Here is a 13402-nt window from a genome sequence, read left to right on the forward strand (position 1 = left end):
GGGTGCAGGGTGGATCAGAGACTGGTAGAGACCTGAGGAAAGGAATATATTTTCTGGCCACTGCAAAAGGTAACAGCAGAGAAAACTCAGGGCCAGACTTGGTGGTTACAGAAGAGGAATCCGGGGACCAAGGATTGCATGAGTCAATGACAACCTAGCAGATGTGGACAATTGGAAGAAAAATGGCAACACAGAAACAGACAACTTGCACTTACACTTTGCAAGTGCATTGCCCCTTCAGTACTCCCTTCACACCTTCTAAACACTGCCTCTCTGGAACATTTCCAGCAGGGTAATCAACTCTTTTCTATCTTCCCAGCATTTTCCAAGTTTTAGAATCGAAAGTCCCTCACTCCAGGACACCCCTTAGTTCCAGGAAAACCAGAATGGTTGGTCATCCTACTTTCCAGTCCTGGGGACTCAGATCTCAGGCTACTGGGTCAGACCCCTTTTAGTTTGGAGTGGTGAAAGTGGGGCAAAGTGTCAGGAGTCATGTGACTCTTGGAGGAGCTACAAGTCCAGGACAGGCTAAGGTTCTGGGGAGGGAACATTTACTTGAGAAGCTAGAAGAACAGGAGCCAGCTCAGCTGGAAGGCAAAAATACCACAGAGTAGTGAGTGGCCATTCTTTGAGAGGCCAGGAGCCCTAGAAAAGTCCCAAAAGCATGCATGTCCCCAAAAAAGGAAAGGCAGATGGCCAGGCCTCTGATGGAATCACTGCGATATAACTAATATAATCACCCCTTGAACAAACACAACCACCTCTACCCCATCCTGCTTCTCAACCAGGGTGAGTGAAGAACTCTCAAGGCAAATTGTTCTAGTTAGGAAGGTAGGGTCCAGTCAAGTTAACTGGCTCTGAGTCATAACCTCTCCCCGTGTTGAGGTTTCCCAAATTCAAGCCCAGCTAGCACTGCCACCTCTTATACTCAAGCCTTGGACTTTTTTTTTTTTTGAGGGAGGCCAACAACTGTATTTCCAGATCAGCGTGGGCTCTCAGCTGCCCAAGGGAAGGACAGCAGGGGCGAGCTGCAGAGGAAGGCAGGCGCCAGGACACTCAAACCCGTCCCACCGAAATGGCCTCTAGATGGAGGTCTGCTCCACTAAGCCCTCAATGTATATCAGGATCACCTGGTGGGCTTATTGAAACACAAATTGCTGGGCCCTGCTCCCATAGTTTCTGACATAGAAAGTAGAAGGTCTAGGGTGGAGCTTGAGAAATTGCATTTCTAATAAGTTCCTGGATGATGCTGATGCTGCTAGCCTACAAATCACACTTTATAGTCCCAGAACTCTGGATTCTGTGAATTTCAGCACCAATTCACCCATACTCCTCTCTTCCTACTGTGGGAAGCATGACTATGTAGAGCAGTTGCAGATAAAAATTGGTTTATTTAGCACCCACTATGTACCAGGCACTTGGGAGGTATTTTCTCACAATTTTGCTTTCCATCCTCACAATATCCCTATGAGGTAGGGACTACCCCCATTTTTACAGATGAGGAACTGAGGCTTATATGTTGACAGACCCATCAAAAGTGACCAAGATGGTAATGGCAAACTTCTTCCTGCGACATAGTATTTAAGGGGCCTAAGTCATAAACAATTTTAAAAATTTGGGAAAGTCCCACCTAAAAGAGATGTTTCAATACCTCCTCTCTCCAGATTTAACAGTATTAGGCAACACCCATAGGGCAGCAATAATCATTTATTCTGATGAATGGTTCCTTTGTGAAAGGCAAGGGAGTTGGGGGAGAGCTAAGGTCTCCTGCAGACGCACATTTAAGTGAGCTGACAGTCCCAGCAGGACTATGGAAGAACCAGCTAGGGAAAGCTGCCAGGATCTTAAGAGGTAAAATTAAAAGGAGATCATGATTCTTACACAGGAAGTGGTGAATTCAGCATACCCTTGAAAAGGTGAATAAATTAACATAGGGAAAGGATATTTACAATGCCCAATGCTGGGGTGGAGAAACAGAGTGGCCAGCGTTGCAACAGCCTGGCACCTGCTAAGGCCTCATTCAGTGGGACAGCCACCAGTTGGGAGTATGGACATGTATGGCCCTGCCAGCTCTAAGCAAGAGCTGGTAAAGGACTTCCCAAATGCAAACCCTTGGTAAATCTTCTAGCAGTAAGAGGAGGTGAGCATCAGACCATTGGACAAAAGAGAGGACAGTCATACACAGCAATCTGGACAGGAAATGGCATGATCTGTGAGCAAACTGGGGGCTGTGGCTAGAAAAATGGTACAAGCTGGGGCTAGGAAGAGATAAGCATCCATCAAGCTGAAAGGTGGGGCTCAAGCCCTCTCAGCACTGTAACCCCATTCCTGCACACAGAGCTCTAGTTGGTGAATGAGGCCCCCAGTACCAAGAGGGAGAGCAAAGCCCAGATGCCTTCTCACTGTCTCTCCTACAGCCAAAAACCCTGATCTTTCCTACAGTGTCCTTCTTGGGCATTGGTGGGTTTTATTTTTCCTTACTGCCTCCTGAGGAAGCCTTCTGCTTGAGAACCAAAGGATGTTTCAGTGGATGTGGGGCTCCTTTCTCTCATCAGAAGCTTTTCCATGGTAAGAGGAATGACTGCCAGGGGTATCCTTAACTATGGATCTAGAGAATAAGGTCTCAAAATATGCAGTGAACTGTCACCACACCATGTCCCCCCACTGTGGGATGTATACATGGCCTTGCCCTATGAGGGACCAGTGCCCCCTCATCTGGCCTGAGGTAGATGCTGGGGCCCAAGCCCCAGGATGTCCCAGCCCTTTGAAGGGTCCTGGGGTTGGAGAAGATGGGGCCTTCTATTCTGAGTCTGAGAGACAGGCTGGTTGGGGTGGCTTCGGTGACATGGAGGATAACGCAAGAGTGGACACAGACCAGTGGCCCTTGGAGCAGTGCTTCGAGGGCACCTAAGGGAAGGTAGGTCTGAGGCTCCCAGCTCAGCATAGGGAAGTGGCAGGAGGGCCCCAGGTGACAGAGATGGTGCACAGATTCCTCCTCGTTGACCCTGCTGAGAAGAGAGAGAAGGAAGGGCACCAGATCCTTCTTTTAAGCAAGACAGCCCATGCCTCTTATTCCACCCATCTTTCCCACCCCCTCCTTGGCCACCTGAGGCGTGGTATTGCAGTCCCAGCTAATTCTCCCTGATACCCCCTCAGCATGACAGTGGGCCTGGCCCCCTTACCAGTGTGAGTTGGAGAAGGCAAGAGCGGAGCTCTCGGGCTGCATCAGGCTGGGACCCACCTCTGAGAGTCTCCTGAAACACAGCAGCTGCCTCTCTGAAGCGCTTTGGTCCCAGAGGGATCAGAAAGAAAAGATTAGATGTAAGGGAGTCAAGGAGCTTGAAAGTACCCTTTCCAAACCTGGTCACTGCACCTAATACCACAACCACTGTGACATTTTGGTACTAGGAGTTTATCTAGAAAGTCAATGGAGACCCTCTCCCCACTCCATCCCACCCACATCTCTCCTGTTTCCAGCCCTAGATGTAGTACCTGTAGTCCCATCAAGGCCTTGCCCAGGCGGAAGAGGCCCCGGGGCCAGCCAGGCCGTAGGGTAAGGGCCACTTGGGCATCAGCCAGGGCCCACACTGGCTGACCCAGCCGTTCATGGCAGAAGGAACGATTTCCAAATAACCTAATAAAGATAGAAGGTGGCCAAAGGTCTGAGTCCTCAACACTCTGCCCTGTCCTGGCCAAGCCCCCACCTACCGATGGTCCCGAGGGTTGAGCTTCAAGGCCTGGGTAAAGAGGAACACAGCTTCATGGTAGAAACCATTTTGAGCAAAGCTAGTACCCAACTCTGGAAAGGAGAGAGTACGGTGAGAAGGTTCAGATGGGGTGACCCCAGGGAGGGTAGGGTGAGGAGGGAGAGAGAAAGGATCTCACTTGCCAGTTCCTGGCTCTGTTGTAAGGCAGCTGCCAGCAGTCCCGGAGATGCCTGGGGATAAGGTGCAAAGTCAAGCAGGCCTTGAGGTCTCAGCCTCCCCAAATCCTTCTCCTTTGTTTAAACAGATAACACTGCAATTAGCATTACCCAACTCGTGTAATCCCCACAATCGCCCTACAAGATGTTATCAGCCCTATCTTCCTAGAGAGAAAACTACCAGGGGTCATGGTGACAGTAATGGCCTGACCCTAGGTCTCTTGACCCTGGGGCCAGGGAACTCCCATTGGACCCTATGTCAATCCTTAGATCCTGTGCCTTCCCAGCAGCTGCTTAGGCCCATTCCTTGGTTCCAGCTGAAACAGGTTCTTCAGCCACCTTACCTGTGCCTCTGGACTCTGCCGGGGCCTCTCCTCTCTTGGAGGGCTCTCTTCCTCTTGACACATCTTCTCCTGAAGGGCCAGGTCCCTGCCTTGGGACTCCTGGTTCAGTCCCTTCTCTCTGCGGGCATTGAGGGGCCAATCCCCAACCTTTCGCAAAGCCAGAGACACAAAAGTGCTAGATAGATCCAGTGAGTCCTGTGGACAAAATGGAAAGTTAGGGAGGGGGTGGGAATGAAGTACATCCTGGAGGAGGAGGAGGAGATTGAGCAGAACGGAAAAAGGGGCTCTCACCTCTTCTTCATCACACTGTCCCTGAACTGGGTTTCCCGGGCTAGATGGGGGGCTCTCATCCCCATCTGAGGTAGTGCTGGCCTGAAAGAAAGGTGGACAGGTACAGAGTTGGAATCACCTTGAGCTGCCTGCTTTCTTGGCCCTCATCTTCCTGACACTTGGTGCTTTCAGTACCTGCCCTGGATACTCACCTTGAGCTCCCCGCAGTCCTGCTCCAAACGCTCCTGTCGCTTTCGTTCCTTTTGCCGCTGCAATAGTAATGGTAACAATGATATATTTTGAATGCTTACTGTATGTCATGTGCTGGGCTAAGATTTCTCATTTAATCTTTGCAGCTCTATGAGACGGACATCATTATTATCATTTTGCAGGTGAAAAAGGAGATAAGAGAGACACCAGCCAGAGGTCTCATGTAAGGAGGAGGCAGATTCCCACCTAGGCAGCACAGTAGGATTCCAGAACCATTGCACCACATGGCCTGTGAGAGGCCTTCACAAATCCCTGAGCACCTTGTGTCTTCCTGGCAAGAGAATGGATGCCATTGCAGGCCATCTTGAGCTCTCTCCTATTCCCACAAAGCTTCCTTTCCCTCTCCCAAATCCCTCTGGCTCCTCTGCACCCTCCAGTCATGCTCTAGCCACCTTCTTCTTGAGACGCTTCTTCTCTGCTTTCTGTTTCATGCGCTCCTCCTCAGCCACCAGCTCCTCAGCCAGGCGGTTGGCTTCCTAAAGGACGAAGGGCAGGTGACAGAAAAAGAGAGAAATAGGGAAATTGAGAGCAAAACATGAAAGGGCGAAGGCAGTACAGAGGAAAGATACCATTTAGGGGAGAATATAGGGATGGGAATACGGGGATTGAAAGAACCCTGGAAGACAGCAAAGCCCTCTCCTGAGAATCTCACCTCTTCTGTCACCAGGAGCTTCTGGGGCATGGCCACCTGAAGCAGGCTGTCTGAGGCACTGGGGAAGGTGGCAGAGGCAGAGGGGCTTTGAGGGCAGGGCTCAGACTCTTGGGGAGGGTATAGGAAGGACTTGCGGAGACCACAGTAGGTGCCCAGTCCCTCAGCCCCCTTGCCCCTGTCACTCTGTCCAGTCGATTTCCCTTCATCATCCAAGTGGCCCAGGAGGTAATCTGTCAGGAGGGAAAAAGAGACAGGAAAGAACATGAGAGAGGGGTGCATCTGAGGGTCAGCCCTCCCAGGGTACCAGCCTCGATCCCTGGGCCCAGCCCCTGCACTCCCCACCATGGTGCCACAGCTGCAGCCGCCCGCTGCTCCCATCCACATGGATCCGGTGCAGGCCCTGGGGATCACTCTCCACAAGCCGTCGAAGAAAATCCACTATGTCCTGGGAGGGGGAGGGGAGGGGAGGCTGGTGTTGAGGGCAGCTCCTAGAGAGAGCAAGGGCTTGGATGGCTTGACCTCTCCACCATGGCAGCCACCAACCAGCCATCCAGCCCAGAAAATCTCACTGGCTCTAACCTCTCCCTGCTCAGGAGCACAAAATCTGCTGTCCCCCGGTTTTTGTAGTGAATCGCCTCCCTTCACTGCTCTTCTGCCTTCCCAAGGGTTGAGTGTAGTATTCAGCCTGGCCTTCTCCACTATCCAGGATCTTCTCCCCTTGACCTGCTACTGAGTTAGCCGCACTGAGGCCCCTGGAATGAAGCCCTTCAACCTGCTCTTCCAGCTAGGCCCCCTGTCATATCTGCAGTATAAACAGCCCCACATAACCCACCCTGAGGCTACCTCACACCTAAACAAGTACAGCAGCTCCTGGCTGGCCACTCCTCTGCACTTCATCTGTTTCTCCCCAAAACCAAGCTCTCAGAAATTACTTCCCTACTCAGGGACATCCAATAATCCTTCACTGCCATGGCCATAGGCAGAATTGAACCTAGCTCCTCAGCCTAGGATTCAGAGCCTTCCAAAAGGCTCCCTGGCTGACCTTTCCAGCCATCCTCTTAATCCTCTCCTGCTTCACTGCTGTCCTCCCTCCAATCACCAGGCTCCCTCCAGCCTTAGGGCCTTCCCCTAGCTGCTCTCCAATCCCGCCTGCTCTGAGCTTCTTTCTCAATACAACTTGCCTTACCTTCAAAGTTCAGTTCAAATTCTACCTCCCTTCAAAGCCTTCCCAGACTCTTTCATCTCCAATTATCTCTGTCCCCTCCAACTAAGCTACACCCACATGGTCTGTGTTACACAATTTAGAACCTTGTTATTCATTGCTTTCTATTGCTTTTCTCACTGGCCATGCAGCATGGAACTACAAAGAGTACTGTGCTGAAGTGGAGCCACTTGCATCTGAGGTTTTTGTTTTGTTTTTTTGAGACAGTCTTGCTCTGTTGCCCGTGCTAGAATGCAGTGGCACAACTTGGCTCACTACAACCTCTGCCAACCAGGTTCAAGCAATTCTCCTGCCTCAGCCTCCCAAGTAGCTGAGATTACAGGCACACGCCACCACGCCCATCTAATTTTTGTATTGTAGTAGAGATGGGGTTTCACCATGTTGGTCAGGCCGGTGTTGAACTCCTGACCTCAAGTGATCTGTCCGTCTCGGCCTCCCAAAGTGCTGGGATTATAGGTGTGAGCCACCGCGCCCGGCCTTTTTGTTTATTTTTGAGACAGAGTCTTGCTGTGTTTCCCAGGCTAGACTCAAACACCTAGGCTCAAGTGATCCTCCCGCCTGAGCCTCCTGAGTAGATGGGACTTCGGGTGCACACCACCATGCCCAGCTTATCCAAGTTTTGACTTTGCCTCTGCCTTGCTGTTTGAATCGGAACAAGTCATTTAACTTCTTTGGACCTCTTCCTCACTCACAAAATAAGGCAAGACTCTTCAAGATGTGGCGAACACATTCTGGTTCTGATGAGAGTCGTTTCCTCAGGGATTATAAGCTTCAAAGACAGGAATGATCACATTCCTATTTGCCTAATCAGGTCTAAACAGAGCAGGACTGACTGAGAAGCTTAGAAGCCAATGATTGGACTTGCTGGGTTAGAAGCCACAAACTTAGAAACTCCAGCATGCTAAAAAAAAAATCTGTAGGCAGGACTTCAGATGATTGAGGTATACTCAATTTTCTTTTCTCTTCTTTGAGATGGAGTTTCACTCTTGTTGTCCAGGCTGGAGTGCAACAGTGAGATCTTGGCTTCACTGCAACCTCTGCCTCCCTGGTTCAAGCGATTCTCCTGCCTCAGCCTCCCGGGTAGTTGGGATTATAGGCACACACTACCAGGCCCGGCTAATTTTTATATTTTTAGTAGAGACAGGGTTTCTCCATGTCGGTCAGGTTGGTCTCAAACTCCCAACCTCAGGTGATCCTCCCGCCTTAGCCTCCCAAAGTGCTGAGATTACAGGCATGAACCACTTCGCCTGGCCCAATTTCCTAAACAACTTTAGATTCAAGGCTTCCCTCAGAAGATGGTCCAGACTTAATAGCATCTCCACTTATACTGCTAGGTACCTTCAGCAGTCTTATACTTAAATTCACTTTCCTGGCGGGTTTGTTTCACCTTCCTAACTGCAACTTAAGCATAAATAATGAGCCAGGTATGGTGGCACAAGCTTAAAGTCCCAGTACTTGGGAGGCTGAAGTCAAAGGATTACTTGAGCCCAGGATTTCAAGGCTGCAGTGAACTATGATCATGCCATGGCACTGAAGCTTGGGTAACAGAGGGAGACTGTGTCTCGATAAATAAATATGGCTGGGCATAGTGGCTCATGCCTGTAATCCCAGCACTTTGGGAGGCCGAGGTGGGTATATCACTTGAGGCCAGGAGTTTTAGACCAGGCCAGCCAACATGGCAAAACCCCAACTCTAATAAAAATACAAAAATTAGCTGGGCATGGTGGCACACGTCTGTAGTCCCAGCTACTCAGGAGGCTGAGGCACAAGAGTTCCATGAACCTGAGAGGCAGATGTTGCAGTAGCCAAGATCACACCACTGCACACCACCCTGGGTAACAGAGCAAGACTCTGTCTCATAAAAATAAAGTACTTAGTTAATAATAAATAAATAGCTGGTGCGGTGGCTCACGCTTGTAATCTCAGCACTTTGGGAGGCTGAGGCAGGCAGATCATGAGGTCAGGAGTTCGTGACCAGCCTCACCAACATGGTGAAACCCCATCTCCACTAAAAATACAAAAATTAGCCAGACCTGGTGCCGCACGCCTGTAATCCCAGCTACTTGGGAGGCTGAGGCAGGAGAATCACTTGAACTAGGGAGGTGGAGGTTGCAGTGAGCCAAGAGAGCACCACCGCACTCCAGCCTGAGCAACTGAGCGGGACTCTGTCTCAAAATAATAATAAATAGGAGTGAGGCAGTGGGGTTAAAAATAATAATAATAATAATAAATAAATAAATAAAGCATGCTCTCTGCCCCACATTGGGCAACCTCCCCAGGATGTGCCACTCAGATATATACTGTATTTCCTCTCTCCTCCTCCAACCAGTGCAGTGCAGCCATCAAAAAAAAAAAAAAAAAAAAGCAAGGTGTGGTGGCTTAGGCCTGTAATCTCAGCACTTTGGGAGGCCAAGTCGGGTGGATCACTTGAGGTCAGGAGTTCGAGACCAGCCTGACCAACATGGTGAAACCCCATCTCTACTAAAAACAAAAAAATTAGCAAGACACGGTGGCATGCACCTGTGATCCCAGCTATTTGGAAGGCTGAGGCAGGAGAATCACTTTAACCTGGTAGGTGGAGGTTGTGGTGTGCTGAGATTGCCCCACTACACTCCAGCCTGGGCAACAGAGCGAGACTTCGTCAATAAATAAATAAATAAATAAATACCTGTCCCCAAATCTGTGCTACTCTCTCTCTTTTTTTTTTTTTTTGAGATGGAGTTTTGCTCTTGTTGCCCAGTCTGGAGTGCAATGGTGCCATCTCGGCTCACCACAACCTCCACCTCATGGATTCACGTGATTCTCCTGCCTCAGCCTCCCGAGTAGCTGGAATTACAGGCATGTGCCATCAAGCCCAGCTAATTTTGTATTTTCAGTAGAGACAGGGTTTCTCCATGTTGGTCAGGCTGGTCTCGAACTCCCAACCTCAGGTGACCCACTGGCCTTGGCCTCCCAAGGTGCTGGGATTAAAGGCATAAGCCTGGTGCTACTCTCTTAATTCACTACATGGCCACCACACATGATCAGGTCCCCCAATATCATTATGAATCTTATCCTATCTTGTCACCCTCCTCCAGCCACAGTAGTGTCCTTTTGAAAGTTCCCACAACACACCAACTGTGCTCCCATCTTAGGGCTTTGCACTTTCCTTTACCTAGAATGCTCTTTCCCCAGTGAATGGCTCACTTCTTTGTCCTTTTTAGATCTCTATGAAAATGTCATTTTCTCAGAGAGGTCTTCTCTGACCACTGCTTTTTCTGTTGTTTTTTTGAGACAGAGTTTTGCTCTTGTTGCCCAGGCTGGAGTGCAATGGTGCGATCTCAGGTCACCGCAACCTCTGCCTCCTGGGTTCAAGCAATTCTCCTGCCTCAGGCTGCTGGGTAGCTGGAATTAAGGCATGCACCACTATGTCTGGCTAATTTTTTATTTTTTAGTAGAGACGGGGTTTCTCCATGTTGGTCAGGCTGGTCTCGAACTCCCAACCTCAAGTGATCTACCTGCTTCAGCCTCCCAAAGTGCTCGGATTATAGGCATGAGCCACTGCACCCGGCCTGACCACTCCTTTTAGGAGAAACTTCCCAACTCCACTTAGCACTCCCTATCCTTCTTGCTTTTTCTTTGTACTTCTCATATTTGACATACTATGTTGTTTATTTATTTGTTCATTAGATGTTCCTAATTGGTTGATTAGAAACATTTTTGTCTGTTTGTTTTACTGCTGTCTACCAGTACCTACAATAGTGTCTGGTACACAGGCTGGTGTTCTGTAAGTGAGTGCTGAGTGAACAAAGAGATTGGTGGGGAGGCTATTCCAAGAGACAGAACTGTGTGTGAACAAACTGGTGTGATACAATGAGTGTGAACTTTTTGTTTGTTTGTTTTTTTGAGATGGAGTCTCACTCTGTCACCAGGCTGGAATGCAGTAACACAATCTTGGCCATTACAACCTCCGTCTCCCAAGTTCAAGCCAATTCCCCTGCCTCAGCCTCCAAAGTAGCTGTGACTACAGGCATGCGCCACCACATCCAGCTAATTTTTTGTATTTTAGTAGAGACAGTGTTTCACCATGTTGCCCAGGATGGTCTCAATCTCCTGACCTCATGATCCACCTGCCTCAGCCTCCCAAAGTGCTGGGATTACAGGCGTGAGCCACCGTACTTGGCCGTAACTGTGGACTTTATCTTGTCAGTGATAGCAGTGGACTCGATCTGGGGAGTGAAACTATCAAATGAAATAGTGCTGAGGAGAAGATGAGGCTATGGATGTAATGTTTTCTTCAGGCCAGAAAGAAGGAATCTTGAACTAAGGGAGTGGCAGCAAGAGGAGGAATGGAAATGAGGGGCTTCTGTCAAGAGATATTCAGAAGTAGACTTTAGTGACTAACTAAATGTGTGAGGTAAAGGAAAGGGAAGGTTATAAAATGATTATCAGACTTCTAGATTAAGCAACTAGATGCAAGTTTGTGTTATTAACCAAAATTGGGATTAGAAGAAAAGCAACCAATTTGCAAACATGACAAGTTAAATTAATTTAACAAAAGTTAATTAAATTAACTTTTGGGCTTGAGTTTGAGGTTCTAGGGATGACCCAGAAGCAGTTGAAGTATAGCACCTCAATGCTTCCAAATCTGATCCTGTTCCTCCTTCAAAAACCCTGTTGCCAGCTGGGCTCGGTGGCTCATGCCTGCAATCCCAGCACTTTGGAAGGCCGAGGCCAGCAGATCATGAGCTCAAGAGATTGAGAGGATTGTGGCCAACATGGTGAAACCCCGTTTCTACTAAAAATACAAAAATTAGCTGGGCGTGGTGGTGTGTGCCTGCAGTCCCAGCTACTCTGGAGGCTTAGGCAGGAGAATCGCTTGAACCTGCTTGAATCCAGGAGGTGGAGGTTACAGTGAGCCGAGATCCCTACTGCACTCCAGCTTGGTACCAGAGTGAGATTCCATCTCAAAACAAACAAACAAAACCTTGTTGCCTAATTGGGAACACCCAAACCCCTGTGCAGAGTCAAAGCCTGTCAAGCCATATACTGCTTTCTCCCCCACCCCATCTTTTACTGTTCCAACCAAATCTCCACTCTGGTCCCACTTTAGTGAAGTTCTCTTAACTCTTCCTTGTTTTACTGTCTTTGCTCACACTGCCCCCTCCGTCTATTAAGAAAAAAAAAAAAAATTCTTGCCGGGCACGGTGGCTCAAGCCTGTAATCCCAGCACTTTGGGAGGCCAAGGTGGGTGGATCACGAGGTCAAGAGATCGAGATCATCCTGGTCAACATGGTGAAACCCCGTCTCTACTAAAAATACAAAAAATTAGCTGGGCATGGTGGTGTGTGCCTGTAATCCCAGCTACTCAGGAGGCTGAGGCAGAATTGCCTGAACCCAGGAGGCAGAGGTTGCGGTGAGCCGAGATTGCGCCATTGCATTCCAGACTGGGTAACAAGAGCGAAACTCTGTCTAAAAAAAAAAAATTCTTTATTTGAGATGGAGTCTTCCTCCACTGCCCAGGCTGGAGTGCAGTGGTGTGATCTTGGCTCACTGGAACCTCTGCCTCCCGGGTTCAAGCAATTCTCCTGCCTTCGCCTCCCCAGTAGCTGGGATTACAGGTGCACGCCACCACATCCGGCTAATTTTTTATATTCTTGGTAGAGATGGGGGTTTCACCATGTTGTCCAGGCTGGTCTTGAACTCCTGACCTCAAGTGATCCGCCCACCTAGGCCTCCCAAAGTGCTGGGATTACAAGCGTGAGGCACCCTACCCGGCCTTTTTGTTGTTGTTGTTGTTGTTTGTTTTTTTGAGACAGGGTCTCACTCTGTTGCCCAGGCTGGAGTGTAATGGAATGACCATGGTTCACTGCAACCTCAACCTCCCAGGCTCAAGAGATCCCCCACTACGTGGCTTAAATTTTAAAAGACAAACATATTTGTAGAGATGGGGATCTCACTATGTTGCCCAGGCTGGTTTCTAACTCCTGGGTGCAAGCGACCCTCCTCTATCAGCCTTCCTAAATTTTGAAATTACAGGCGCGAGCCACAGTGCCCGGCCCCTATAACATCTCTCCCCAAGGAACTCGTACCCACTCCCCAATCCTCATCTCAGTGACCCTAGTCTGCTCAATTCTACCCACTTCAAGCATCTGTTACAGCAGATTCGTCCTCCTGGTCCCTTGCCCCTCACTTGCCTAAGACCCTCAAGGGCAAGGCCGGAGACTACAACTCCCCAAAGCCTACAGAGCCCAGTCAGGCGTCCCCCGGTTGCGGGTTTCTGCAGCAGCTGACTTAAAACAGGCGTGACCGAAATCAGCAGAACTGAGGGAAACGGGTCGTTTTGTACCTCTTCGCCGTAATCCTCTGGACCGAATTCCTTGCAAAGTTTGGGGACAGCAGCGACCTCCAGCGGGCAGCTGGGCCGCAGAGGGCAGTCTACAGGAAAGAAAGGCGGAGCCTCGTCAGCAAGTTTAGGATAGATGGTCAGAGTCCTCCCCGCTCCACCCTCGACTCTCCGCCCCCTCTGCCCTCTGCGTAAAATCCTCCTCGAAACGTTAAGACCACAGGTGAACCCAAGAGGGGCTGCCTCTGCCTTCTTAGACGTCCTCTGGCTTGTCACACCGCTCACCCAGCTTAATCCGCCCCACAGTCTTCGGAATCGGCGCCATCGCCCGTCAACAGTGATCCGGAAGTGAAAGGTAGTCTAGTATTTGATACCAGACAAAAGGCGGGGTAGGACA

At 49.6% G+C, this 13402-nt stretch overlaps 1 protein-coding gene across 8 annotated transcripts; it reads right to left on the minus strand.

The window, feature by feature from the left end:
* Positions 1-1371: 1371 nt before the first annotated feature.
* Positions 1372-13341, minus strand: TTC31 (tetratricopeptide repeat domain 31). 8 transcript variants are annotated; one of them, XM_035272172.3, is made up of 13 exons: positions 13291-13341; positions 13009-13097; positions 5801-5903; positions 5459-5688; positions 5199-5282; positions 4749-4805; positions 4558-4638; positions 4267-4461; positions 3886-3937; positions 3709-3799; positions 3493-3634; positions 3183-3284; positions 1372-3005 (listed from the first exon to the last, which is right to left on the minus strand). In XM_035272172.3, the coding sequence occupies exons 1-13, from the start codon at positions 13328-13330 to the stop codon at positions 2712-2714; spliced, it is 1560 nt and encodes a 519-aa protein (XP_035128063.1). In that variant the 5' UTR covers positions 13331-13341; the 3' UTR covers positions 1372-2711. The 8 variants fall into 8 exon arrangements, with proteins under 8 accessions (XP_035128063.1, XP_002757638.2, XP_017819713.1 ...); XM_002757592.7 differs by having other exon boundaries at positions 1372-3008; XM_017964224.4 differs by having other exon boundaries at positions 3886-3997.
* Positions 13342-13402: the final 61 nt, after the last annotated feature.

The sequence above is a fragment of the Callithrix jacchus genome, chromosome 14 (assembly GCF_049354715.1).
Source record: "Callithrix jacchus isolate 240 chromosome 14, calJac240_pri, whole genome shotgun sequence".
Lineage (NCBI taxonomy): Eukaryota > Metazoa > Chordata > Mammalia > Primates > Cebidae > Callithrix > Callithrix jacchus.

Bases quoted from the DNA above. Each gene is read 5' to 3' on its own strand.
- TTC31 (XM_017964223.4), bottom strand. From the start codon at position 13,330: ATGGCGCCGATTCCGAAGACTGTGGGGCGGATTAAGCTGG. The intron at 4,462-4,557 runs GTGAGAGCCCCT...TTTTGTCCACAG, and splicing joins GACAGTGTGATGAAGAAGAG to GACTCACTGGATCTATCTAG. The intron at 3,009-3,182 runs GTAAGGGGGCCA...CTCTCTTCTCAG, and splicing joins GCCTTCTCCAACTCACACTG to CAGGGTCAACGAGGAGGAAT.